At 41.4% G+C, this 26,450-nt stretch overlaps 3 protein-coding genes across 5 annotated transcripts in view; 2 read left to right on the top strand and 1 right to left on the bottom strand.

Annotated features, from left to right (window-relative positions):
- Positions 1-1,651: 1,651 nt before the first annotated feature.
- On the top strand, positions 1,652-5,495 carry ptges3a (prostaglandin E synthase 3a (cytosolic)). Of its 2 annotated transcripts, none has more exons than XR_800740.1 (8): positions 1,652-1,740; positions 2,661-2,774; positions 2,915-2,984; positions 3,071-3,169; positions 3,680-3,769; positions 3,868-3,921; positions 4,066-4,093; positions 4,564-5,495. XR_800740.1 is itself a non-coding variant. In XM_010797023.1 (8 exons), coding segments are annotated over exons 1-8 (477 nt in total). In that variant the 5' UTR covers positions 1,764-1,892; the 3' UTR covers positions 4,584-5,495. The 2 variants fall into 2 exon arrangements, 1 of the variants encoding a protein (XP_010795325.1); XM_010797023.1 differs by lacking the exon at positions 1,652-1,740 and adding an exon at positions 1,764-1,894.
- A 2,566-nt stretch (positions 5,496-8,061) lies between these two features.
- On the top strand, positions 8,062-9,365 carry mipa (major intrinsic protein of lens fiber a). Its single transcript, XM_010797024.1, has 4 exons — positions 8,062-8,421; positions 8,719-8,883; positions 8,991-9,071; positions 9,160-9,365. Exons 1-4 carry the CDS (start codon positions 8,062-8,064, stop codon positions 9,343-9,345), a joined length of 792 nt encoding a protein of 263 aa, XP_010795326.1. The 3' UTR covers positions 9,346-9,365.
- Positions 9,366-11,930: 2,565 nt separating this feature from the next.
- The window catches only part of stat6 (signal transducer and activator of transcription 6, interleukin-4 induced), a 22,341-nt gene continuing 7,821 nt past the window's right edge, over positions 11,931-26,450 (bottom strand). For both annotated transcript variants that reach the window (XM_010797025.1, XM_010797026.1), the window contains exons 2-20: positions 19,033-19,178; positions 18,610-18,754; positions 18,138-18,218; positions 17,609-17,795; positions 17,358-17,458; positions 16,797-16,945; positions 16,487-16,603; positions 16,140-16,307; positions 15,888-15,975; positions 15,681-15,803; positions 15,354-15,446; positions 15,015-15,218; positions 14,838-14,932; positions 14,610-14,743; positions 14,237-14,386; positions 14,094-14,154; positions 13,923-14,009; positions 13,407-13,487; positions 11,931-13,308 (exon numbers count right to left, since the gene is read on the bottom strand). In XM_010797025.1, coding sequence (XP_010795327.1) covers positions 13,248-13,308; positions 13,407-13,487; positions 13,923-14,009; positions 14,094-14,154; positions 14,237-14,386; positions 14,610-14,743; positions 14,838-14,932; positions 15,015-15,218; positions 15,354-15,446; positions 15,681-15,803; positions 15,888-15,975; positions 16,140-16,307; positions 16,487-16,603; positions 16,797-16,945; positions 17,358-17,458; positions 17,609-17,795; positions 18,138-18,218; positions 18,610-18,754; positions 19,033-19,166 — 2,259 coding nt within the window. In that variant the 5' untranslated portion in view covers positions 19,167-19,178 and the 3' untranslated portion in view covers positions 11,931-13,247. The remainder of the gene's footprint in view (positions 13,309-13,406; positions 13,488-13,922; positions 14,010-14,093; positions 14,155-14,236; positions 14,387-14,609; positions 14,744-14,837; positions 14,933-15,014; positions 15,219-15,353; positions 15,447-15,680; positions 15,804-15,887; positions 15,976-16,139; positions 16,308-16,486; positions 16,604-16,796; positions 16,946-17,357; positions 17,459-17,608; positions 17,796-18,137; positions 18,219-18,609; positions 18,755-19,032; positions 19,179-26,450) is intronic.

Raw genomic sequence — 26,450 nt, forward strand, 5'->3', positions numbered from 1 at the left:
ATAGCTAGTTAAAAATTATGAGAAGCAAGCCCCCCTTGTCGACAAGTAGACGTGTAGTAATGCCTTTACAAAAAGCCTAATGCAGTGGTGTAAAGTAACTACATTTACTCAAGTATGTACTTTAAGATAAACATTTTGAGTGACTTGGTTTTACTTGAGTATTTCAATTCTTGTTGGCTATAACTTTGTTCTTCCTACCCCACTACAATTCCAGGAAGGTAAATACTGTGTACTGTTAACTCCATACATTAATTAATAGCTCTAGTTTACTTCGCAGATTTGGATATTAAGGCTGGGGACAATTAGACCACACACTTCTAGAATAAGACTTTAGTTACTGTACACCTGGAGTTACATTCACCAACGCCTGCACCAATTCCCACACAGCGCCTTACCACTTTCGATAACAGCACACTAATTGATAATCATACATTTCGATAATATTGCGTTCGAAATGGGCAAATATACAAAATGAGTACTTTTACTTTGGTACTCTTCTAGTATCACCTGTATGTTGATGCTACACACTGTTGTACTTTTTACTTTAGCAATATTTGCAATGCAGAGACTTGTGCTTGTAACAACAGAGTATTACTACACTCTGGTACGTTTCTAATCTGCTCTTTATAACATGCATGGGTACAACTTCAGATAAAATGAACACATAATGAAATATGCCCCCGGTTTGATGATTGACAGGTCACAGAACAATGGGAGCTATCTACCCTTTATCCACAATTAGAAGTAAATTCCACACAAGACTATCCCCCTCCTTTTTGGCTCTTATCTCTGTGTGGAGCAGCAAGTTCCAGTCAGAACAAAGTGAAAAACAAACAATGGCATAAAATATTATTAATATGTCGGTAGTAGGCCTAATAGTGTATTTTCTTTTCTTTCCAGAGTGGCGTAGTTTTATATGTAGTATTTCTAAAAATCTTCGTGGGGGAGAATCCCCCAGACCCCCCTTTTTCAGCTTGTGTACCTTTTTTTAAAAGCATACTTTAGTTCTGTGAAGGATATATGCCACTGTACTTCAATTTAAATTAATATTGTCTGTTCTGCTGAAAGTGCGTATAATATATTACAGCACACTTTTTTGTTGAATAGATGAGTGGTTCAAAAAGAAAAAGTGGGCCCGAGGTCCTTAACCAGCTTGAGAACCACTGTACTAGTGGTTCCTCAAACTTAATTAATTTGTTTGTAAAGTTTGAAGAAACAGAGCCTCGTTGCGGGGAAATTATATAGATGGCTAGTCCGCCCCTGTAAATGTCTATGCAAACGTTATTATTAATAATATATATTTTTTTAAATATATAAAAAAATTAATTTATAATTTTTTTATTATTTTATTTTCCATTTTTATTTTGTAATCATCTCGCGAGCCCCACTCGGAGTCTCGCGACCCCCCACTTTGGGAACCCCAAGAGTACTTCTTCCTCCTCTGCCTAAGGCCTGATTTTACTTGATGAGTGCATTTGGTAGTACACTTTTCAATGCAGGGACTTATTTAAAGGATCTTAATACTCCCCCTTAGTCTAGTCAACGAAGGTCGAATGATTCGTGGCCTGAAATTGCTTGCACCCGTTACACAGCTATGTGGATAATTTGTGTTAGACCGTAGTAGTCATCTTCTGGTTGTGGCAGTGGAGCTCTCCCGTTCTAGAACCGTCTCAAACGGCTTCGGTCTGAAGCCCCGTGCACGCGCCCGTACCGTGGACAGTCGGCGACGTGTCACCAGCAGTAAGCAAATCACGCGAGACTCAAACTGCGGTTTGAACGTTAGAGTTAACTGTTTCGGTTTCATTTATAATTTTACGTGGCTCCACAGCTAGGTTACATTATAATATATACTGCGGTCCGACGAGGAAGATACATTGCTAAAAACAGTGGAGATGTAAGTCTTGGGCTTAATATTTAGTCGTCAACGGTGTTGCTAAGTAGCTTAACAGTCTTGGTAATCAGCTATTATTAAAGCTAACAGCTAATAACACGAGTTAGCCTCAGCCGGGCTACTAGATGACTGTCAAGACATCGTTAAATCCAACGACAGCTAACTTTATCAAGCCTTGTGTTAGGTGGCATCATTGTGTTCCAGAATATATAAACCTCTAGTTAAGTTTGTCTTAATGCGCTTAAAGCCAAACCGTAAGCTAGCAGGCTAATGCCAACCAAGGAAATGTGAATGTTAGCTCTGGAAAAGCGTGGTGTCACGATTATCTCTGAAGACTTTACTTGAGCTAATTTAAGCTAACACCGCTTTAAAAACACCTGTCAGCGAAACGTTTAACACACGCTGCCTTCTTCGAATCAAATGATGTCCTCACTGGTTTTAATAATAAACCATAACGCCATTTTTGATTGAAGGGAATATCATTTAGTTTGTTTTATAGGAAGCAGTCATTAATGTAAAGTGAAGTGGTGCATAGGACTACAGAGACTCTTATGCTAATCTGGAATGAAAGAGTGTCGCTTTCGTCAACGTGATCTTAAATGTACATGTGGGCCACCCTCTGGCCGTGAAATACGACACCGACCTACTTTTTCAATAAACTACGCGCTTTAACTGTTTTATTGATTACCATGTCAGATTAGAAGAATCATGGGTGATATTGGTTTATATCATTGACAACTATTCCGTCTTTTTTTCTCGTTGTCTTCAGGCAGCCTGCAGCAGCCAAGTGGTATGACAGACGTGAATCTGTGTTTGTAGACTTCTGCGTAGAGGACAGTAAAGATGTAAAAATACATTTTAAAAAGTCCAAATTTGAATTCAAGTAAGTACAAAAATATTCCTATGAGGTTTAAGATGATTTTTGGAATCACGTCCTTGATCTGTACTGTAGTGTATTCATGATGACAATCAGAATTGTTGGTGTTTTTAAAGGAAATCTCATGAACTCTTTTCACCTTACAGCTGCGTCAGTGGAACAGATAATATCAAACAACAGAACTCAGTGGACCTGTTCGGGGAGATTGACCCCAAAGTAAGTTTGTCAGCAGTAGACGTAGTTGCAGTTCCCTACATATCTGATTCTTTCAAAGCCTTCATCAAACTGTCTGTTCCACACAGGAGTCTAAATACAGGCGCACTGACAGGTCTGTGTTGTGTTGCTTACGGAAAGTGGAGGCTGGGAAATCATGGCCACGTCTTACAAAAGAAAAGTCAAAGGTAACTGTCATTCTTTAGAAAAACTAAAGAAAAAAAATTGTGGCAATACGGTAGCTCACCTGTTGGGGCAGCGACCCATGAAGCGTCCTCACTGCATTGGCCTGTGTTAGAATCCAACTTTGATGCAATCTTTCAATCTGTTCTCCTGACATGTCCTTTAAACGTCTTGAATTTGATGTTTAAGAAGGTGTTTAAACACTGTTAAAATAGTTCAAGCATGGCAATTCTTCATTCTAACAATAATATAGGACTGAGTTAAAAGCTTGTTTAATATCAACATAATAAATAAATGGCTACAATGCTACTTGGAGCGCACAGACATCTGCCAGACACTTTTTTTGTGAAAAGAAATGTGAGGAACCGCACCTTGATTCGGATCAATGTAGACACAACCAGTAGTTTGTGACCCTGTTGACAAACAAACATAATCAAAAACAAACTGCCTTGGAGGAGATAATAAAAATGATTACCTGTTATGAACATTGCAGTACTTTATATATCTTCTCTTAGTGCAACTGGCTGAGTGTGGACTTCAATAATTGGAAAGACTGGGAGGAGGAATCAGACGTGGACTTGTCAAGTTTTGACAAATTCTCAGAGGTAACCACAGTGAACGTGCACAGTGAATAAAGTGGGAGTACGTCCAGATTTACTGTGGTGGTGACATAATGATTTCTGTCTCCTGTGCAATTCTCTAGATGATGAACACAATGGGAGGAGATGATATACCTGATTTAGATGGTGCAGAAGAGGTATGTATGTTATTACACAGAGTACTTTTTATATGCTTCATATCTATTACAGCGACAGATGTTTTGTTTAAAGTCATTTTAGCAAAGTGAAATGTACCATCTGCAGTGTATGACAAATTGTCTTTCAATGTTTTTGTTTTGCAGCATGAATCTGAAGACAGCGACGATGAAAGTAAGTACTATTCTGAAAGAGCTATCTGTTCAATTGTAATCGGTAGTCACTTATCCCATAGGTCGGATAACAAATATTACTGTCATGTATCTGTTAAGTAGGCTATAAAATGTTTGGGGGGGAAATGATATGAAAGCCAATGTAGGATGTTATTAAGTTTCGACAGGCTTTAATTTTGATTGCTGTTCTTACTGGAGTATGAATTGTATTCAATCAACATGGCTTCTATTAGGAGTTACGTAAGAGGTGACTTTTGCATGAATTCCGAAATTGGTATGTTTAGTGAGTTTGAATATCCCGAACTCCATCCAAAAAATAAGACGTGATATTGTCATGGTGTCATCATTTGTATTTAATTTCTTAAGTACTTCCTGTTATAACTTAATTTTGTTCTGTGTTTGTTGTATACTACAATCATAAATAGTTGAGTTTAAGATTCAAATCTGATCAAAATGTTGTCTCTTTTCCAGAAATGCCTGACCTTGAGTAGAAGAATATGGCCGCCACCTCAGTAGCTATCAAAGCAAGTTTAAAGTCTGTTGAAGAGAGAGAGACTAGACATAAGTTGGCAGCCATGTTGGAGAAGGGACCTCCTCTCTTAACGCAGTTTCCAAAGTGAAGCCCCTCCAGGTAGCGATGGTTGGATTCTGACATGCACAGGAGTCCATGGTGACATTCAGTGCTGTGCTTTGCTGTTCTGTTCTGCATGGACAATTCTGTTCAAATGACATTGTTATTGTTCTTAAATGACTGTAATGGGATTTGCTGATGTCTTACACTTTCTCTCTCTGTTTATTAGCGTGGGGCTGTGAATTGTGATTTGTAATGAAGACAAAGAAAAAATACCTATTTTCCAAAACCTAGATTTTTTTAAATGATGGAATCTCCCTTGTAATGTTTGATTTGTAAAATGCAGTTATTTTATTTGTTAATTTAAGAAGCAGGAGTTCCGCTTCAAATGGGTTTACTAATGTATGCCAATATCTGCAAATATTTAACAATTACATTTGAAAACATATTCAGAATATATAAAAAAAACACAGATGTTGGTGCAACTAAAAGCTTGTGTTGAGATTATAATAGTAGAGTGGTGCATTTTTGCAAATGATCAAATCTTAGCTAAGAGTTTTCTATGCCAGTGTAAGTACATTGCACATTGTAGCTGATACAATATTAACTTTCTTCCATATGCATACTGAGGTGAGGGCAGAAATCCTATGTAGTCTACCAAGGGTTTCCCTAATTACTTTAAACAATACAGGTTCTGAATGTTTGTTTATCAGATACACTAGATCTTTGCTTTGGAGGCGTGTGTGTTTGATTGAAAACGTGCTGTGCATTTGTATTACTTTTAGGCTTGGGAGTTTTGGTATACATTTCTAATAAACAGCTTCAGATTGTTGAACACAAAGCCTTAATATTTCCACTTCATCTGTCTAACTGTTTGGTCTGCTGAAACCTTGTATTCACTTTCAAATGAAATATTCAACTGTGCCTCTCATTCTTGTATTGGAGTAACTCCAGTTGAAGCCAGTATAAAAAGGGAGAATTACTTATTGTATACAATTACAAACAGCTTCTTCAATATACGTAAGACAATGTGAGCAATACTGTACATGAATAGTCTTCAGACAAATTGCCATGAAACCGTGTGTAACGACTTGGGAGTGCCACTCTCACTTCTCTTTAGTGTTACACAGAGTATTTCCAAACGTAGGGAAAGGGAAGCATGAATGTCCTTTATGGTTAGGATTGTCCGTGTGTTTTGTTTTGTAATTTTTCTAAACATCGCATCGGTAGAAGATAATTCCCTCGAAAGCGAAAAGGCCACCTCTTAATTTGGGGATGCTTTTTGGATCTGGTATTAAGAGTTAATCCATCCGTAAAGGTCATCATTATTCATGAGCAGGAGAACTAGGTGGTGGAGAAGATGCTTCATTTGTGGACTATTGTTGTCAATTTAAAGAGTTGAACATAAATATCACTTGCTGAGCGTTTTTACATCGACCCCTCTGAAGTCTGGTTAATACTATGTGTTTTCTGCAATACATGTTTTCCCCACTGTGAGGCGAGAGCTTCTACCTCAGTGTGAGATGTTTAGGGGCTTTATGTTATCGTGTAGTCAGCAGTCTGGACCCAGGGAACAGGAAAATACAATGCAAGCCCCTTTTCAACATCCTCCCCTGTAAAACTGAACTGTGGGATTAAACCCACAAAAGGTGGTTTACCACTGACTGCGGGAGTCATGAGAAGGACATAATACTCATCACAATAGAGGTGCACCTGCACCAACTGGCAAACCAATAAACTGTCAGAATAAGGACAACAGGATAAACACTATTATCAAAAACGCTATTTCTTTCTCTATAAAGTGCTTATAATATTATGGTGGTACATTTTGTTTACTTTGTTTCCATGTTGTTTGAGAAATCTTTCAAACGTCAGGCTGCCATGAGAGTGAATTGAGAAAGCACATTATATTACAACTTCCAAATTGACCTTCATCTTTGTTGGGATATATCATATACAGTATTTGTATAGTCTTCTGATACCATTAAATCACAACACCGATTCAATAGTGATTGCAAGACAAACAGACCATAGAAACCAGCAGAAACGGTTGCTGCCAGCGTTTTGTCTCTATGCGTGAAAGGAGAAAAGCAGTGTGAGCTCAGCATATTCCTTTCAGAGGGCTGTGGCCGGCCCTGGTCAGCAGGATGCTCCAGTGCAGAAGCTCAATGCCAGGCCAGCTCTCCCTTCTTCCTCTCCAAACGTGGGTTTTCCAGTGCTTTATCCGACCTGAGCTTCCGAACCTGTTCAGCACACACACAAACAAAGTAAAACTGTGCCTAATCAGTTCTGCTGCCACTGACCTCATTTGTACCAATCGAGAGCACAACACTTTGCTTGTACTTTGGTGATCACCGTTTTTATTGGAGTAAATGTGAACTGTTCATTGCAGAGAAAACAATAAAAAGAAAATCCATGGAAAATCAGTAGTTGGGCCTTGACATCAATCCTGTGCTTGTAAAAATATAAAAAAGTAGTGGAAATTAAGCAAAACTCCCTCTGCACTCAACTTCTACCAGCTCGCAGGTTACGCACATGCCCACTGCTCTTATATTTTCAGGTTTCAAGGTCCGTCCAGGGCTAGTGTTCAGTGGTGTTATGAATAAGGGTTTTCTACCACCGACCTTTAATCCTGACATAAATCAATCAATTCAAAAATACCATCGATGGTACTCTATTGGATTTGAAAGGCCCAAGAAAAAATTATGAGATGAGTCAAAGCATTTGACATTTTGCTTTCTTCTCTGTCCTCCCGTCCCGCATACAACGTCAACCTGACCTCTCAATTTCAGAAGTACCCCTTAAACTGCAGTATGTTATAGCTTTATCTTTATAGATTAATGACATTATCAAGTGTTGACTATTTCCTTTTAAACCTGTGACCCGTTGAGGCAGACGAAGGGTTAAATGATTTTGTTTTGATCTGTAGTATTGTGTGCATGCCCCTCCCCTGGCCCTGGTGGGGCTGCTTTGGCCCCTGGGCTGTTATAAAAAGGCCTCTGAGCTCACCCTGCTCTGGTAAAGAGGCTGAATGTCTGCAGGACATGCTTAACGTCTGTCTGTCTATGTTCTTCTACTAAAACCAGCGGGGTTGGCCCATAGATGCACAGAGACTGGCACATTGCTTCACTCAGGAGCTCTCTATGACAGAAATCTGAATTCAAAACAGCAGATTGTTCACAGTTACATGTTGAGCAGTTAACTTGTTGTTGCATTTAGCTTTAGCAAGGCAGCTTCAGTTTGAGAGCAAATTATTTTCATTTGCTCTGTTTTTTATAGATTTCAAACACAGTCACTGTTTTGGAGAGAGATCCTCTCCTTTTAGGTGACGAGGTAGATTTTCTCCTGACTTTTCATCCCTCCATTGCTTAAAGGTCGCTTTTTGAACCTTTGCCACCATGTGGGAGTTCAGGTCCATGTCATTCTGGCGCGCTGTATTTGCCGAGTTCTATGGCACCATGTTCTTCGTATTCTTTGGGCTGGGGGCAGCCCTCCGCTGGACCACGGGGCCCCTTAATGTTCTTCATGTTGCCTTTTGCTTTGGGCTGGCGGCTGCCACCCTCATCCAGTCCATCGGCCACATCAGTGGAGGACACATCAACCCAGCTGTTACCTTTGCCTACCTGATTGGCTCTCAGATGTCGCTGTTCCGCGCTTTCTTCTACATCGTGGCCCAGTGTCTCGGCGCACTGGCCGGTGCTGCCGTGCTCTACGGGGTCACCCCGACCAACATGAGGGGCAACCTGGCCCTCAACACGGTACGATCACCTGCCACTGTAACACCACATTAATTATAGGTTCTGACTCCTGTATTACAAATCTTTACAACAAATTTTTCACATACACTTAAATATTAAGATAATTAATTATTTATGACAATTTAAGTATTGCTTGTACACAGAACATATTTGCCAATTCTGCCTGAAAATGTAATACAAGGTCGACCAATCACAATGTGTATAAAATAATGTAATAGTATCTGATTGAACAAAGAACATAAGTATTTTTAATGAATGCACACATAAATGTTACCTTTTATTCCTCTGGTCTTTCAGCTGCAGCCAGGAATCAGCCTGGGCATGGCCACCACGATGGAGGTGTTCCTCACCCTGCAGCTTGTTGTGTGCGTCTTTTCTGTGACTGATGAGAGGCGCAATGGACGCCTGGGCTCTGCTGCCCTGGCCATCGGCTTCTCTGTGCTCACGGGCCATCTTCTCGGGGTAAGCACCAACAGGGAGACTCACTGAGTTCATCCAAGAATGGGACTGTTGTGTCCTTTCACACAAGAAGTCCTAACTCTAAACTACTCTTGCTGTCTTTCACTTAGATGTACTACACTGGAGCAGGAATGAACCCAGCAAGGTCCTTCGCCCCTGCTGTCATGGTCAGGAACTTTGTTAACCACTGGGTAAGATGATCTGTAAATCTTACACGTATACACTTAATGTGACATCTCCAAAAACACTAATACATGTTGTCTTTGCTGTTAATTGCAGGTGTACTGGGTTGGACCTATGATTGGAGCTGCCTTGGGTGCTCTGGTGTACGACTTCATCCTCTTCCCCCGTGTGCGCAACCTCTCCGAAAGGCTCGCTACACTGAAGGGCATCCGGCCCCCAGAGGCTGAGGGCCAGCAGGAGACCAGGGGGGATCCCATCGAGCTCAAGACACAGGCCCTATAAGCCTGGAGAAGAAGATTGGCTTTCTGACCTCCTCACCCCTTACCCCAATATCTGCACCCTCAGTTCCCGGTCCATCCTTAGCCCATTCAGCATTTCCACGCACTTACCTCCTCCCCGCCTTCACACATGCTCACACGCATCCCAAACACCTTTGTTATCCTTGTTCTGCATCCAGAACTGGACCTACTGAATTACAGTGAAGCGGAACCCGAAGCCCTGACAATCTCGCCTGATTTCACCTCCACCCACCCTTCCTCCTCTTCCTTTTCCTCCTCCTCCTCCTCCTCCTCCTCCTCCTCCTCCTCCTCCTCCTCCTCCTCCTCCCCTTTGGACTGCAAGACAAAGATGGAGGGTTAGAAGAAGACTTGCCACTGAAGGAAGCACCCTGCGCCCTATGGTGTGGGGATCCAGTCTCTCCTGGCTGACCAGGTGGCTATAACTGCTCAGGACAGGGGCCTCTCTCGCTATTTTTCTTTCCCTTTCTTTCTCTTTTTGTTTTTTTTCACTATTTTGTAGTCTGCTAGGAGTGAAGCTACAGTAGAGCAGTGGACTTCTGCATGCTTTTCCATTTTGATCCGGTGTGATCTCTCCATTTTGTTTAATGAACTTTGGATAAATTACATGTACGTATTGTACTTTACCAGTATTTATTTGGCTTTTAGTTTTAGTTTTACGTGTGTGATTGTTTGAGACAGAAGGTGGGTGTGCATGCATATCTCTGTGCATGAGTATGTGTGTGTGCTTGTTTTAATTGATCATTTTTATTTTTCACTTTTCATTGCCAAATCCCTTTGTCTGTATCATGATTTTTTCTTTTAAGCATGACAACATATTTTAGGGGAAAATGCAGCCTTTTCCATACTGATACTGCATCATTTCAACATGTTTAGAGAGATCCTCTTTTTATATCAGATACAAATAAATCATGCCTTGGAGTCAATTCTGAAAGCCACATTTATTCAGTTTGGAGATTGTGTTTCATCGAGTGAAGCATGCACACATATTTACATTAAAATTACCACAAAACATAACGCTACCTGGTCGTTTCTGAGCTCAGTCTTCAGCTAGGTTACATTACAAACACTGGTATAATTGCCACCAAATGTGTTACCCATTGCCTTATATTGGGAAATCTGCAGGTTTGTACTACTTTAGATAACTTTAAGAATATTTGTTTTGGGTTACATTTTTAAATGATTCTTTTCTGCTTTTAGAGCAGGGCTTATCACAGATTCATGTATACAGTAGGTGTGTGATAGTTGGTTTGCTTTTACTTTTGCGTGTCTGCCATGGAAAAACAATACAAGCAAATCTGACAAGCTGTCATGAGGAACACGCGTTTGTTCTAGTTGAATTGTGTTGTTTGACACAACTAAAGGGTCTTTGTTACATCAATTTGAGGTTAGAAATGAAAGATTGCATGAGGTGTGGTGGCTTGTTGCTGGTGTTGGCAAACACCTGGTGCCTTCTCTTTTCTACGCTCAGCTTGGTGGCTCTTACGGAGTGAGATCGTTTTATTGGACAAGCCCCTCTCTGATATCTGGGTGAAGAGAGAAGGTCACCGCAAGATGATGAAATCATTAGTGTGTTTTGTAGTGTGATAACTGTACTCCTTTATTTTCATACAATCGACTGAAGAGAACTGACTTGGAAGTTGAAGCTCTACATTGGCCTGGCATCCCCTCTCTCTTCCATCCCTCCTTCATTCACCCTACCTCCTCCCTTTATTTACAAGGCAGCCATCTTGTTCTGCTCTAATGAGGGGACATCTAACTGCTGGGATGGAGGGAAGGGGACGGGTCACTGAGATATGTTACCATTTTGACACATTTCCCCAGAGCAGTATTTTAACCAGACATGTAAGCTGATTTGCTTTCTGCTTCCTCTACATAACCTTTTTTTTCAGTGTGATTTCCCTGGCAGTGGTTGATTAGAATTTACATTTTAGTGACATGTTAAAATTAGATTTATTGTTCTAATGGAAAAGCTTTGTGATGTACAGTGTAAAGTTTTCTTTCTTTTTTAAAATCATTTCATGATTGTTGAAACTGGATGGATAGGAAATATACAATGCTAGTAATGCAATGTCTCCTCTTTGGCTTATGGAAGTGATGCCGTTTATGTCATACACCAATATGCTTTCACTGAATGGACAGCCTTTTTGGTAGCAGGCACACCTTCCCGATCACAGTGCCATTGATTTATCATTTTTATATGTCAAAAAAATCAGAAAATTCTTATGTTTCCAATCATTTCTTTGTCTGTTTTTATTTAAGACTGACCATATTTTCTATGTGCTTTAAATAGATGATATATGAAGAAAATATAATCTTAGATGTAGGCAACAATCGTCATATTTGACATTTGTTACTTCTGAGAACTTAACAAAGTAACACATTTTATTAACTCAAACATTTCCCAATAAGATAAGGCTATTTGTGTGATAGTACGGGGCAGTTAAAGTTAAGAATCAGCCTGAAACCACTTCTAGGACATATTCCTCTATCAGCAGGGCATCAATAAGTGCAACACAGCTGTGATATCAGTAACGTTTTGCTTAATGGAGATAACTGAGTTATTGCAAATACATTTCACAAGTTTCTTTATTGAGAAACACTGATACTTTATTGGTCACACAATTAAACATGTAAATAGATTATAGTAGTAGCTCCAAAACTATTCATCTAAAAGTAAATCTAAAGATAAAAAGGTTCTCCTCTGGAAAACAAACATGCAACACTGTACTTCAAACACATCATTATAGCAACACGTGCACAACATTGACTTTGAAATCCAAAAGTTGGTTTATGAGGAAGATGGATTTGACGTACATTCTGCTGCGGATAAAGGCTGCTAATATGAGAACACATTAGGATTTAAAGCTCCCACAAAGTAAAGAAACTGCTTCCTCTTTCAGACTAATATTGTTCTTCACCCTGCAATGCATCATATTAACTGCAATGCTAATCACTTTATTCTGTATCCCATGAGCAAACATGTGTTTACTCTCCAACACCAAGAAACATTCAAATGTCACGTAAGACATAAAATAACATCTAATTCAAGAATTTGCATAGGAATAAAGGTCTGGACATACACTGGTCATTTATTTATGATTTGTATCACTCCAAAGACTGTAGACAGATACCAATCATTTGTTTGCACATAAGGTCATGCATTATTGGCTGAGAGTGACGAACAACACATGTGACAAAAAAATAGACATTATAGAGTATTTAAGAAGGCAGATATAATATAAACATCACCCACCACCAGCAACACTGCCACTTCTGCTATTTATAAGTGAATTGTAAGTGTCCATCAATGTTGTATAGTTTCACAGTGCATGGTTATGGAAAAGCTTATTGTCCCTTTAATGTAACTTATCTTTACTATATCATAAAACACGTTAGGCTTAATAACATTGTCTAAGTTAGGAAGTCCTTACCATGCATACTGTAGGAGGGGTGTATAACATTATAGCATTCTTGATCTGAGGCGTAGGAAAGGTTATATACAAGAGGGAAATACTTGCCTCATCATGGCTAAAAACACACATACTGATGTCCACTGATGCAATCAACAACATCCCAAAACCACCAATGTATAGGTGTACAAAAAGAAGAGCCAGCGGACAGCAACGATTCTTTCTGTTCCTTAGTTCTCCATTTGACTTTGTCCATACAAGGATTTCCTGCTGTCACGTAGCATCAGCTCAACAAGTTCTATTACAGAGATATCTCATACATTTTTACTCAAAAGTTGGATTTATCTGGAGGATGATAGGGAGGAAGAAAGTCAGAAGGCCCTTTTTTTCATTTGAAGATGAGACAGACGACTTTGGCTCTGGTCTCTTCCTAATGTCTGCTTTGCACTCCAAAAACACTTTTGATGGGAAATCCTCATTCCGGCAGATTCTCTAAAAGACTTTCGAAATCTATTTCCATATTGGCAGATGCCTGACTAGAAGACAGAAATACACACATTATGACCATTAAACACTGTAAAAGCAACATAGAAATAGATTGTATGCATAGACGGAAACATTAAAACCTACTTACTCATTGAAGCCAGAGAACTCCCCACTAGGTCCACCCTCCATGTCTTGCTCCTGCTGGCCTAAAGGCTGCTGGAACTGATTCCTGAAAAAAATAGGTTAAAAAAAGTGCTTTTAACAATCAATAATAACTGTTATCATTAACAGTACGCTAACTATGGCCAATTGGAAAAGGTTCCTTCAGTCACTTAATCAAAGGACTAGTATTTGCACAGTATTTTCTTTTCCATGAGACTTTATGGTAGATGGTGTTGCATAACTAATATGTAAGATAAGTACATAATGAGACAAATGACCAAAACACAAGCACAAGAACAAATTACATAAAGAAGCAAGTTTACCACCTACTCTTGCAACATAACATTCACAGACATCACTAAAATATTTAAATTGAAGACATCAACTCCTAAAACTCCTTAAAATGAAAATAATTTAAAACCAGGGAATATGAATGAGAGGAAGTTAGTCGGTAATATGTAAATACATTGAAAGAGAGAAAGAAAAGAGAAGTGCCACTTACACAGGGTAGATATTACTTGCTGGGCTTACAGCGATGGGGGTCATACTGGGAGTCAGGGGGATGGCTGAGCTGCCCTCTCTGCCCTCTCTGCACACACAAACAAGTGACCTTACAGCCATTTTACTCTAAGTGCATCAAATGATATGGTTAACTTATAAAATAGTCCCTTACGTGCCAACTCTAGTCTGGAGAGACACAGGGATGTAGCCCCCGGGGGGTGAGGCTCGAGGCTCTGTTAGCAGGAAAAAACAATCAGTTATACCTCTCACTTAAGCTGAAGAATAAACACCTGATGTGTGCATGAAGACCATTACCTGAGTAGAATCTTTTGAATACTTCATCTTTAGGAAATGCAGGATACAAGTATGTTATGTCGTTGATGTCCCGGATGCGGTCACCAAGGTTACGGATATCAAGATCTCTCTTGGTGAAGGGCTGGATGTTCTGGATTTTCTGTCCCCCATCTAGAAGAAATTAGGTCCAAATGTATGGTAAGAGTCTAAAATCAATGTCCGATCTGTTTTGATCCAGGATTTAGGAGAGTTCCGGAGGGCCGACCACAAAATAAGGGAGGGTTTGAAAGAATCAAATACTAAAATAAAATATATAAAGGATATACTGTATGTATGCCAACACTTTATTTACAGTGTGCACCGTAGCATAATGACAGCCCAAACAGAAACTTACTCTCAGTAGCAGACACATATGCAATAGTGATGCCTCCGATCTCAGAGTCACTAAAGCGAAGCAAGAAGGTCCCGTTGGGCCTGTCTTTGAGAATCAGGTGTAGATGCTGCTTCCCAATGAAGCCAAATATAAGCCTAGTGGAACACACACTTGTAAATATTAACAGACTGTAGCAGGTTGATACTATCTAATATCTAAATATCTAAACAGCAAGGGAGGTGTCATCACCCTTCGCTCCAGTAGGTCTTTAGGTGCTTCTTGCTCAGGTCCATCACTCCTTCAAACCACTGCCAGAAGGTGAATGTTCGGCCCGGGAGCACCTCCTGTGAGATTGAAACTGCATCATGAGATGTCAGTGTGTGTGAGCCTGTATGTCTGTGCAAGAGGACATACACCTGCGTTTACCTTATTGAACTGGCCCCAGGAAACCAAAATGTTGCTGAAGTCTTCGGCAAAATCTGGCTTGTCAAATATCTTCTGGGCCAAGAAGTGCTGGTTGTAATGGTCCAGATTGTGGTTGGTCTGGACCTCAGAGGTGAATTTACTGTTGAGAGTGCTGTACATCATCCTCCAGGGCACGCGCTCCGGCACCATGAACGGCACTCTGTCCTGATGACAATAAAAAAGAGGCTGACAAGGCAAGAACACTCATATTCATTTACATTGATGTCAGGGACTAAATAACCGAGAATAAAGTGAAGGGACATAAAAGCAATACAAATAAATTACACATTTGATACTTACTGATTCGGAAAAAGCACAGTCCCATATGATGGTGGCCAGAGCGTTGTTGTCTTGACTACCATGGACAATGACTACCACCGGCAGTGAGATCATCTAAAATCAATGCCAGTTGTTAGTTTTATGACATTATTTTTGTCAGCTCATTGTATCACTGCTTTAATGTGTGTCTGCTGACAAATGATATGCCAGAAAATTGGATGCCAAATGTTAAATGGAATTTCAAACAGGAAAAAGCATGATTATCTAAAGGCCCAAATCCCATACTTTCGAAGAGCAACAGGACATATAGAACAGTTTAAAACCGACAGAACAATTGATATGTCAAACCTGTATCCTGTAGGGAGTGTCACAGCCTGTGATGGTGATCTCTGCCGAGAAAAGGAGAGCAAATTTCTCCTCTGTCACAGACTCCGATCCCCTTCTGTCGGCCCTCTTGATCTTCTTGATGGACTGTTGAAGCAAAATGAGGGTTTGAATTTCCTGACAAATAAACAATCATCTAATCTAGGCTGAGAAATAAGGATTGAATAATACCATGTTCCTGAAGGTGGCACACGTGCTCTTGCTGACTGCGTTGTGTTCCAGGATGGCTGTATTGTTGATCAGTTCCCCAACATTATCGCTGCAGGTAACAAAACAAAGAGTGTCAATGTCCATTCATTAATAGAACCCATTCTGAAATGATATCATATATATATATAAATCAAATATTTGTTAAAGATAGCAGAGGTATAGAAGATCTGTTTGCAGTGTGCAGTCTTCCATGTTGTGTACATTTTGACTCACCCGGGTACACTGCCCAGATTCCTGGCCTGCATTTCATTCATGATCTGCGCCTTCAGCACAACAGGCTTCCCAGAAGCAACTTTTTCCCCCAGCAAATATCGCACTGTTGTACAAAACTTTGACTGGGTCTTAATGACCTGAGGCGGCTGCTTTTCCACCATGAGAGAGCTGAAAGAGAAATCAGTTAAAGGAGTGAGGAAAAATGCTTCCTGTTTGGAAACAAGTGTTAAAAGTAGAGTAAAAAGCAAGGGAACATTTTAAGATAAGTAAATGTACTTTCTTCATAGTTCTCCAATGTAAAAGGAAATACAAATATATAAAAAAAGAAAGCCATGTGACTGAGCTACCTTTGGATCAGAACCTGCAGAAGTTTCCCCAGCCTCTCCTGGAGCTCTGGGATTGGTTCCCCTATCAGCATTAACTCCTGTCTCAGCTTCCCATTCACGCCAAGCAGCTGCTCACACCTAACAGATAAAAAGTTAAAAGATAGTCAGGGAGCAATAAAGAAAGAACAAACACAAAAAACGTAAACTCATATGATTGTCACAACCTACAGTATTTCCCACATGATGTGTTTGCCAAAGGATATGATGTTTTAAAGCGTAAAACCAAAAATCATCAAACTGGTTGGTATTTTCCCAGTGGGGTGAGCCTCACCAGGTCTGCAGAGGGTGGAGGTTCTCGTCAAAGGGATGTCCGATGGTTGCCTTGTGCTGTTCCCACCGCCATGCCTTCAGCCTGCTGATCAGTCGGGTCTGACATTGATCCAAAATGTCCACACACTCCTTCAGCAGCTGGAAACGCTTCTACAACAACCCACATCCAAACACATTACACTTTCGCACGTGGGCAAACACATTGATTCATGTCTATGTCATCAAAACACATCATGCATACAAACACAGACATAGCAAATACACCTATCCAAGACTGCATTTATGCATCAACTGTTACATTTATATTCTAATAAACGTATGAAACTGAACCTTTTAAAATCTCCAAATGTAAATTTGAAAACAAACACAAAGTAAATCTGCAAATATTATACTGTACTGGTCAGAATATACACACATTTGACACCTCAGTATAATCAGTATTCTTTCATAAAATAGATAAAAGACATCAATGAATCTATTTTAGAAAGATAAGTAGCCTCAGACTGTAATAATAATCAAGCAATATCCCTAAGAAGAAGTCTGAAGCCATTTCCAAGCTCACCGTGGCCAGTGCTTTCACGTTGTACTCCAGCTGTTGGATGTGATTCTGGAGTTTCTGGATTTCTGAATTCTTGGGATCCATTCCGTTTTGTTGGATCGGCCCTGTGCAAACAATCAATAACATCATATGTTGAGTCCAAACAAACACAAATTAAAAAGCAGACAAACAAATAAATGCAACCATGCATTACGCGAAGATGAAGAAGGGCGTTACTAAAGAGAATCTCTGTGTTCAGTGTTTGTGTCTCTCACCTTGTAAACCCTCAAAGTTCTGCCTTTCCCAGTTGAGCTCTTCTTGCAGCTGGTGCATCTTCTGCCGAATGTCCTGGACCTCCAGCACCTTTAGAACCAGGTGGTCTACATCCTGCATGCTGGGAAACGAGTTCTCTCTATTCTGGTGCTGTTGGTACTGTGGAGTACTGCTGGGCGTCTGAGGAAGCTAGAAACATAGAAGTGCACTTAATACACTTACAGTATTGTTTGTGGGATCAGAACGATTTAACAAAATGATGCTTCCACTAGTTATATTAAATTAAAAGTGGATTTGATTTCAAAAACAGATTAATCGTTATTTTCACGAATCTCAGAGCAGAACAATAAACACTAAAGAGACATTTCCAACTGGTGACTGTTACTTGCATACTAAAATGCACACATTTCCCTTGAAAATGTCTTGAAAGAAGGCTGTAAAATAGTTTGTAGTAGTTTGCCTTTCACACACTAAGAAGAGGGCTGTAGTTAAACTAAACACAGAACGTATTTCTTATTTGAAAGATCTTACCGTGCCGAGCAGAGCCCTCTCCTTCGTCAGGATTTCTTTGACCATTACTGCAAATCGTAGAGGCTGCTGATTAAGCATGGTCTGTAAAGCAAGCATATTACAAATCCTTAAAAACAATCCAAAATACCACTGTGTGGGTACTAGTATTCAGGTAATGTCACTGACAAAACCTTTTTTTCCCCTTAGCTATCTTGTCAGTATAGTGTGCAGTATGTGGGTTTTTATGTTTACAAGAAGTACTTAAAGAATGTTGTGGGCATCTGTAACGATTTCTACCCAACAAACACAATATTCCCCTACATATGACACCATCTTCGTGGTTTCAGCCATATGAGCGACACAAATCTGCTGCAACCACTGGCATCTACTCAGAATTAGACATGTGAAGAATGTAGACCACAACTGCATTCAATCTAGATTGTAAACAGCATGGAGACTAACACTGTGTTATTGAGGGTTTCTGTTCCCCTACCATGTTCCTGCTGATCTGCATCAACTTCAATTTGTCCACCACGTTGGCATTCTGCTGCGAAATGGATTGCAGCATGCTGATGGTCTGGTCCAATAGAGTCTGAGCCTGGCTCTCCAGCTCCACCTTTTCCAGTGCAAAGTCGTCCCTGGGAGAAGAACACACACACACACACACACACACACACACACACACACACACACACACACACACACACACACACACACACACACACACACACACACACACACACACACACACACACACACACACACACACACACCAATGCATGTAGATCCACACAAACCACAAACACAAGGCCACAGACTAAGAAAGAAACATTAAGCATACGCATAGATATTGTGTACGTCTGCAAGCATGTTCATGTTACTTTATAAAGTGTGTGCACATGTGTTTGTGTCATACCATCTTTGGCTCTCAATCCATTCAGCTAAAAAATGTCTGACTTCAATGGGAAAGGCGGTGGGGGGATAGAGGTTGTTGACCGTTTCATCAGACAGGCGTTGGATCATCTGGGACATGTGTATCCACTGAGCCATGATCAAGCAGGGCTACACAGGTCAAAGTAGAGGACATTATGTATAACTTTTCAGTGTAAACAAACAGGATGTGTTTTGATAAAACTCACCACACTGGCATCAACAGATAAGGCAGGCGTGATTCTATGTTTTTCTTATTATCAACAAATCCCATGAAAACTGTATGCTTTCCTACTTTCCTATCCTTTTTGCAACACTACCAAGCAAATGTATTCCTCCCGAAGATGTGAATCTTTAAAGACTGCTAACAATTTAAAAGTTAATGTTTTATTTCAATATTCTCCCGATGTGCAAGGTTTCAAAAAACAAAAAGGACAAGTAGAGTATTTCCATTTCATGAAATTAAGCAGCCAATTAAAAAGTATTGCATTAAAATAGGTCACTTCAAGCTGGAACAAGCTGATACGCTGTGATACGTTCAAACAATGTTGAATAAGAAATATTTTTTACACCACCAGCATGGCCAATGTGGGATTCAAACTACAGTTCCCATGATAACGGTTTGAGAAACACCCTAGCTCATTTATCTGTTTAAAACGTTTTGGGAGATCAATTAAGTTATTTGCCAGAGAGTATTACTCTTCGTCAGGATTCACAGAAAACATTGGTTTTAGTCTTTGCAAAGGGATTTTTGTCAGTAAAATAAATGTAGTTCAAAACCACTGCATGTACAGTAGATCAAACAAAGGTTTGTAAAACACCATAGCTTTGAGGAGACAGAGATAGATGCCTTTATTATGTTGTTGGCAACAAGCACATATACAGTATGCCCTGTGAGCCTTATCAGCTTCCAACATGGGGGGAGAACCACACACTGTTCAAACTCAAACCGTCTGAAAGCTTGATATCTGTCTGCAGTCTGAGTTTTGTGTTTTGTCATGTGTATGCTGAAAATGACTTTCTGTTTATTTGGTGATCTCTGTTATGTCTGTGTTGACAGATTTCACATTATAAAGTATCTTTAATTTAGCCAGAAAGAGAACATCTGGCCAAATAGGGCCAGGGGCGTACAAAGTCATTGTTCAGTATGTCATAAAGTAAGTCTCGTTAAATATCAAAGTATGTTGTTAAAAGCTATAGCAGTGTAAGTCATAAAATGTAATCTTAAAAAGTTAATATGTCATTATGTACAGTATGGGGGTTAAGTATCTTGCCTAGGGACAACATAGAATAAAGGGAACAGGGCTCAAAGCATTTACCATCCAAATGCTGTACGGCCATCTCACTACTGAAACATTTCATAAAAGGTCATACTATAATAGTTTATTAAAATAAATGTACAGTAAAATAAAATAGAAGTATATAATTAATCAAATAATAAAAACATGTTATGCCTTAAAAATATTTTTAAAAAGTAATTGTATGGTTGATCATAAAGAAATGCCATAGAAAATATCACAGTAATTTATCATAAAGTGATAAACTGAGCTCAGGATTCAGAGTGGTCGTCCAACAATGGTAAATCCATCCATCCATCTTCTCCCGCTTATCCGTCTTCGGGTCGCGGAGGTAGCAGTTCCAGTAGAGAGCCCCAAACTTTCCTTTCCCTGGCCACATCAACCAGCTCTGACTGGGGGATTCCAAGGCGCTCCCAGGCCAGTGAAGAGATATAATCCCTCCACCTGGTCCTAGGTCTAGCCCTCGGCCTCTTCCCAGCTGGACGTGCCTAGAACACCTCCCTAGGGAAGCGCCCAGGTGGCATCCTTACTAGGTGCCCGAACCACCTCAACTGGCTCCTTTTGACGCAAAGGAGGAGCGGTTCAACTCCGAGTCCCTCCCGGATGACTGAACTTCTCACCTTATCCCTAAGGGAGACACCAGCCACCCTGCGGAGATACCCATCTCGGCCGCCTGTATCCGCGATCTTGTTCTTTCGGTCATGACCCATCCTTCATGACCATAGGTGAAGGTAGGAACGAAAATGGCCCGGTAGACAGAGAGCTTTGCCTTCTGGCTCAGCTCTCTTTTCATCACAACGGTGCGGTAAAGCGACTGCAGTACCGCTCCCGCTGCTCCGATTCTCCGCCCATCTCTTGCTCCATTGTTCCCTCACTCGAGAACAAGACCCCGAGATACTTGAACTCCTTCACTTGGGGTAAGGACTCATTCCCCACTTGGAGTGGACAGTCCACCGGTTTCCTGCTGAGAACCTAGGCCTCAGATTTGGAGGTGCTGATCCTCATCCCAGCCGCTTCACACTCGGTTGCGAACCGATCCAGTGAGTGCTGAAGGTCGCAGACCGATGAAGCCATCAGAACCACATCATCTGCAAAAAGCGGTGGTGCAATCCTTAGTCCACCGAACTGCAGTTCCCCCTCCCCCCGACTATGCCTCGAAATCCTATCCATGTATATTACAAACAGGATTGGTGACAAAGCGCAGCCCTGGCGGAGGCCAACCCGCACCGGAAATGGGTCCGACTTACTGCCGAGGACCCGGCCACAGCTCACGCTTTGGGAGTACAGAGATTGGATGGCCCTGAGTAGAGACCCCCTCACCCCATACTCCCGCAGCACCTCCCACAGTGACTCCTGGGAACCCGGTCATACGCCTTCTCCAAATCTACAAAACACATGTAGACTGGATAGCGTACTCCCAGGCCCCCTCCAGGATCCTTGCGAGAGTAAAAAGCTATCCGTCTTTCGAGGACGGAATCCGCATTGTTCCTCCTCCAATCTGAGGCTCGACAATCGGCCTGACCCTCCTTTCGAGTACCTTAAGAGTAAACTTTCCCGGGAAGGCTGAGTAGTGTGATGCCTCTATAATTGGCAAACACCCTCTGATCCCCCATTTTGAAAAGGGGAACCACCACCCCGGTCTGCCACTCCTTCGGTACTGTTTCCGACTTCCACACAACGTTGATGAGACGTGTCAACCATGACAGTCCCTCAACACCCAGAGCCTTCAGCATTTCTGGGAAGATCTCATCCACCCCCGGGGCTTTGCCACTGTGAAGTTGTTTGACAACCTCACTGACCTCCCCCCGGGAGATTGGTGTCGATCCCCCGTCATGCTCCAGCTCTGCCTCTAACATAGAGGGCGGAGTTGTCGGGTTCAGGAGTTCCTCAAAGTGCTCCTTCCAACGCCCTAACACTCCATCAGTTGAGGTCAACAGCGTCCCATCCTTACTGTACATAGCGTGGAAATGGTTCGCCTGCTTCCCCCTCCTGAGGTTCAGACAGTACAATGGTTTCAAGTTCAAGGTTCTTTATTTATCATACGAACATAGCTACAGTGTAGTTATGCCGATGAAATAACTTGTGTCACAGGCTTCTCCAACAGAGCAACAAAAACACAGATAAACAGAAAAAATATAGTGTAAGTAAATAGTAATACAAAAGAAAAATTGTTTTAAAAAAGTGAAATAGTGCAATAAGAGTATATGCAAGTTATGGAAATGGATATAGGGTAAAAGATAAATAATTTTTAAATAAATTTGGTAAGTAGCAGCCAGATGAATATTAGGGATGTTGTTTCAACTGTTCGGGTTTAACAGTCTTATTGCCTGTGGATGAAACTGTCTCTGAATCTGGTGGTTTTAGTCCGGATGCTGCGGTATACGCTGCCAGACGCAGCAGACAGACAGTTTTGGATGAAGTGATGGAGGTCTTTTATAATCCGGAGGGATTATATTCCTGAGGCCGGCTGGGCAGTAAAGGTCCCCCCATGATGGCAGCTCCGTCCTGGTGATGTTCTGTGTAGTTTTCACCACCTCTGTACAGCCTTACAATTGAGGTTGGTGCAGTCGTTACCAGGCCGTGATGCAGCCCGTAGGATACTCTCCTATGGTGCACCTGTAGAGGTGCAGAGTATCCTGGAGTCCATGTTGAACCTCCTCAGCCTGCGGAGGAAGAAGAGCCGCTGTCGAGCTTTTTGGTGTGGTGTGGGTGTGAAGAGTCCCATCTCAGGTCCCTTCAGTGATGTGGACACAGAGGAACTGAGCCTGCTGACTCTCTCTCACCGTAGTCCCATTGATGGCGATGGGGGCGTGTCCCTCTCTCTGCTGCTTCCTGATCAATCGCTCCTTGGTTTTTGCTGACGTTGAGATGAGGTTGGAGGGTTATCCTGCACCAAGATGTCAGGTCCCTCGTCGCCGTCCGGTGATCCTGGCCGATGAAGGTTGTTCGTCAGCAAATTCACCTATGGGTGTTGGAGCTGTTTGTGCCACTGCAACCAGTTTGTGTGAATAGGGAGTAAGAGAGAGGATGAGCATGCAGCTTGAGGGCTCCGGTGGTTTGAGGATCAGGGTGGGAGGATGTGAATGTTTCCCACCCGCACTGCCTGGGGTCTGCCCGTCAGGAAGTTCAGGATCCAGTCAACAGAGAGGTGCTGTTTGAGCCCGAGTCTCTGAGCTTGTGACCAGCCTGGAGGGCATAATGGTGTTGAAGGCTGAACGTAATCAATGAACAGCATTCTCACATATGTGTTCCTCTGGTCAAGGTGTGAGAGGGCAGTGGTGGATGGTGAGGGCTATGGCGTCGTATGTGGACCTGTTGCTCCTGTAGGCAACTGCAGGGAGTCCAGAGGATTCAGCGGAGGGAGGAGTGAAGAAGGTTTGATAACCGCTCAAAAGCGCTTCATTTATGATGGAGGTGAGTGCTACTGGCGGTAGTTTGTTGAGGCTGGTGATTTTTGTCCTTTTTTGGGGACAAGGAACGATATGGAGTGTTTAAAACATGTGGATACAGACTTGCAGCAGGGACCCTGATGAAAGATGTCTGTGAAAACCTCTGCCATCTGAACGCACACGCCCTCGAGAACACGGCCAGGGATGCCATCAGGTCCACAGGAGCCTTGTGTGGGTTAACCCTTTTAAAGGATTTGCACACATCTGCCCTGTTAAAACATAAAGGGAAGGGCTCATGATCCTTCTGTTGCCTCCACACCTGGCTGCTCCAAATCGTGCAAAAAAACAGTTCAGCTCATCTGGAGAGAAACGCATGCAGACACTCCCACAGGCAACCCCCCGCTGCTCTTTGTAGTCTGTCAAATTGTTACCTTAGTCCCGACCACATGTTCCAGCCTTTGAAGTCAGATTCCACCGTTGTCTTTGTAATTGTCTCTAAAACCCAGTCTCACGCATTTTCGTGTATAGTCACAAAATTAATTGAACTACTGTATTGATTCGTGTTTCACCAACACGATTTTAGCGAATTTTTTTCGTGTCACACCAGAACGATTTAAAAAGCAATGTATTTCTTATTGGTAGATGTTTCGGCTGGCACCAAGTTTTCTGTCCAGTCGGGTCTTGAAGACCGGAAAGCGTGTTGTTCATAAAAACAATTTTCTACCAATACTTACCCTAATCCTAAATAATCCTTTTATTTAATAGTATAATGTCGAGAGTTTTTTTGCCGTCCGCATAGGAAAAAAATGGGGCCCAGAGCCTCAGAATACTGAAATCTGTATTTTTTAAATTTTTTTATCCTCTAATCTAATATTGTTATTATTGTGGTGCAGGCACGAAACATACTACCAATATAACATAATCATTGCCTTTTCTAAAATCGTTCTGTGTCAGAATACTGGAAATCTGTGTTTTGTTATCTCTTTTTCCTTTAATTTGTTATTATTTCATAACTTTTAAAATTGGTTCTGTGTGACACGAAAAAAAATGGGAATATTGGTGAACGAATCAATTGATTAATTTTGTGACTAATAACAGGAAATTGCCGTGAGACTTGTGTTGTATCTCTTTGCACTGCTGATTAGCTTCTCCGGAGTTCATACCTAGAATTCCTGTAAATCGTCCAAAATCTCACAGTTTGGCACGATAGTTGCCTCACTTTTCAGCTTGCCACGCACCTCGCCGTTTATCCCAGGGTTGTTGATCAGGGAATGTTCGTACTGAAACCTCGGTACCAACGTCATCAATGCAATTTCCCAATGTAGCAGATAGACCGTGCCGTGTGGTGTGTCTTGAAGTGTTGTCCTCAAACACACTCCAATCCGTAAATGCAAAAGCAATCCGCAGTGCTGAATCTGATTCCCTTCACTCCAGTCGCTGTACGTTCCCTTGTTATCGTCTGTCCAGTTTAATGTTTCGTCCTGTAAGCAAGCAGCAGCAGCAGCGTGAGATGTGGTCGATTTGCCGAAGGGAGGGCGAGTAGAGCCCTTATATCCATGTCGAAAAAGGCGAATAAAACATGGTCCCAGTGATGTTTTCCCCGCGCGTGTCATACCCTGGCCCTGGCTGATTCGCTCACTCCCTCACCTGGTGGTGTTTTCTTCCCTGTTAATCACCTGTGCGCCTGGCCCAATGAGCCCTCCGCTGTCCCTAAATCATATACTCCTGTTCCTGTTATTTTAGTCTTTGCTGTTAGCCTTGCGTCAGTGCCAGTTCGTCTTGTCTTCTAGCACTTAAGTGCCTCCAAGATAGCCCTACTCCTAAAGTAAGCTATAGTTTGCGTTTCTTTTTTTTTGTGCTGCATACTATTTTTCCACCAACATCAGTTGCGTTGTTTTTCGTTGCTTCCAGTCTGTCATTTTTTAATCTTTGCCTGTATTATTTTGCTTTTGGATTAAACGCCTTGACTAAAACCTGTTTTTGCCTACTGGTTGTGGTCTTGAGTCCTAATTTTTTTGCTCGTGCCCCATACTTGTGTTTAATAGCGGCGTCGGGCAGCTGATGCCGTTGAAAGTATCTCGGCAGAATTCTTGGTAAGTGGTCTTGAAAGATATTGACCCCTAATTATTCTGATGCAGTCATTCCAACTAATCCTGTTATTCGACGCACAAAATTCTTTATTATTCGCCGGGATTAATTTGCGCCTCTTCTTCTCCCACATTCCACATCGCAGAAACTCCGTCAAACATCAAAACCGCTTCAGCTCGTCGGGAATGACTGGTTTATGTACTTTTCTCATTCATACTTTCATAATTCCAGAGATACATCCATAATTCGTCACATTTTTAACATTGAGTCAATGGAGAAACTCTTCAGACTTGAAAAATCTTCATCTGTTCTTCAGTAACTATTCACTCAGAAACCCCATCCAACTTTAAATGTTAACACACCTCTTCTGACATTATTCATGTTAAACAACTTTTAATCTGATACATACTTTTAGAAATATTAACATTGTCAGACCCTTGGAAAGAGGCCTTCGGTGTGTGATCTCAAAGCTAGAGTGGAAGGGGACAGCCTTGAAATTCGCCTTCAAATATATTTTATTTTAAACCATAATTCCCAACCCTAACTCCTGAGATAATAATTTGTGGCATGGACCAAATGTAGGAAAACATCTCGTAAAGCTTGAAAATGAAAGATTTAAGCAAAACATT

Source organism: Notothenia coriiceps, unplaced genomic scaffold (assembly GCF_000735185.1).
Source record: "Notothenia coriiceps isolate Sejong01 unplaced genomic scaffold, NC01 NC01_scaffold00037435, whole genome shotgun sequence".
NCBI lineage: Eukaryota > Metazoa > Chordata > Actinopteri > Perciformes > Nototheniidae > Notothenia > Notothenia coriiceps.

Bases quoted from the DNA above. Each gene is read 5' to 3' on its own strand.
- ptges3a (XM_010797023.1), top strand. The intron at 3,770-3,867 runs GTAACCACAGTG...GCAATTCTCTAG, and splicing joins GTTTTGACAAATTCTCAGAG to ATGATGAACACAATGGGAGG. The intron at 3,922-4,065 runs GTATGTATGTTA...TTTGTTTTGCAG, and splicing joins ATTTAGATGGTGCAGAAGAG to CATGAATCTGAAGACAGCGA.
- mipa (XM_010797024.1), top strand. From the start codon at position 8,062: ATGTGGGAGTTCAGGTCCATGTCATTCTGGCGCGCTGTATTTGCCGAG. The intron at 8,422-8,718 runs GTACGATCACCT...CTGGTCTTTCAG, and splicing joins GCAACCTGGCCCTCAACACG to CTGCAGCCAGGAATCAGCCT. The intron at 8,884-8,990 runs GTAAGCACCAAC...TCTTTCACTTAG, and splicing joins TCACGGGCCATCTTCTCGGG to ATGTACTACACTGGAGCAGG.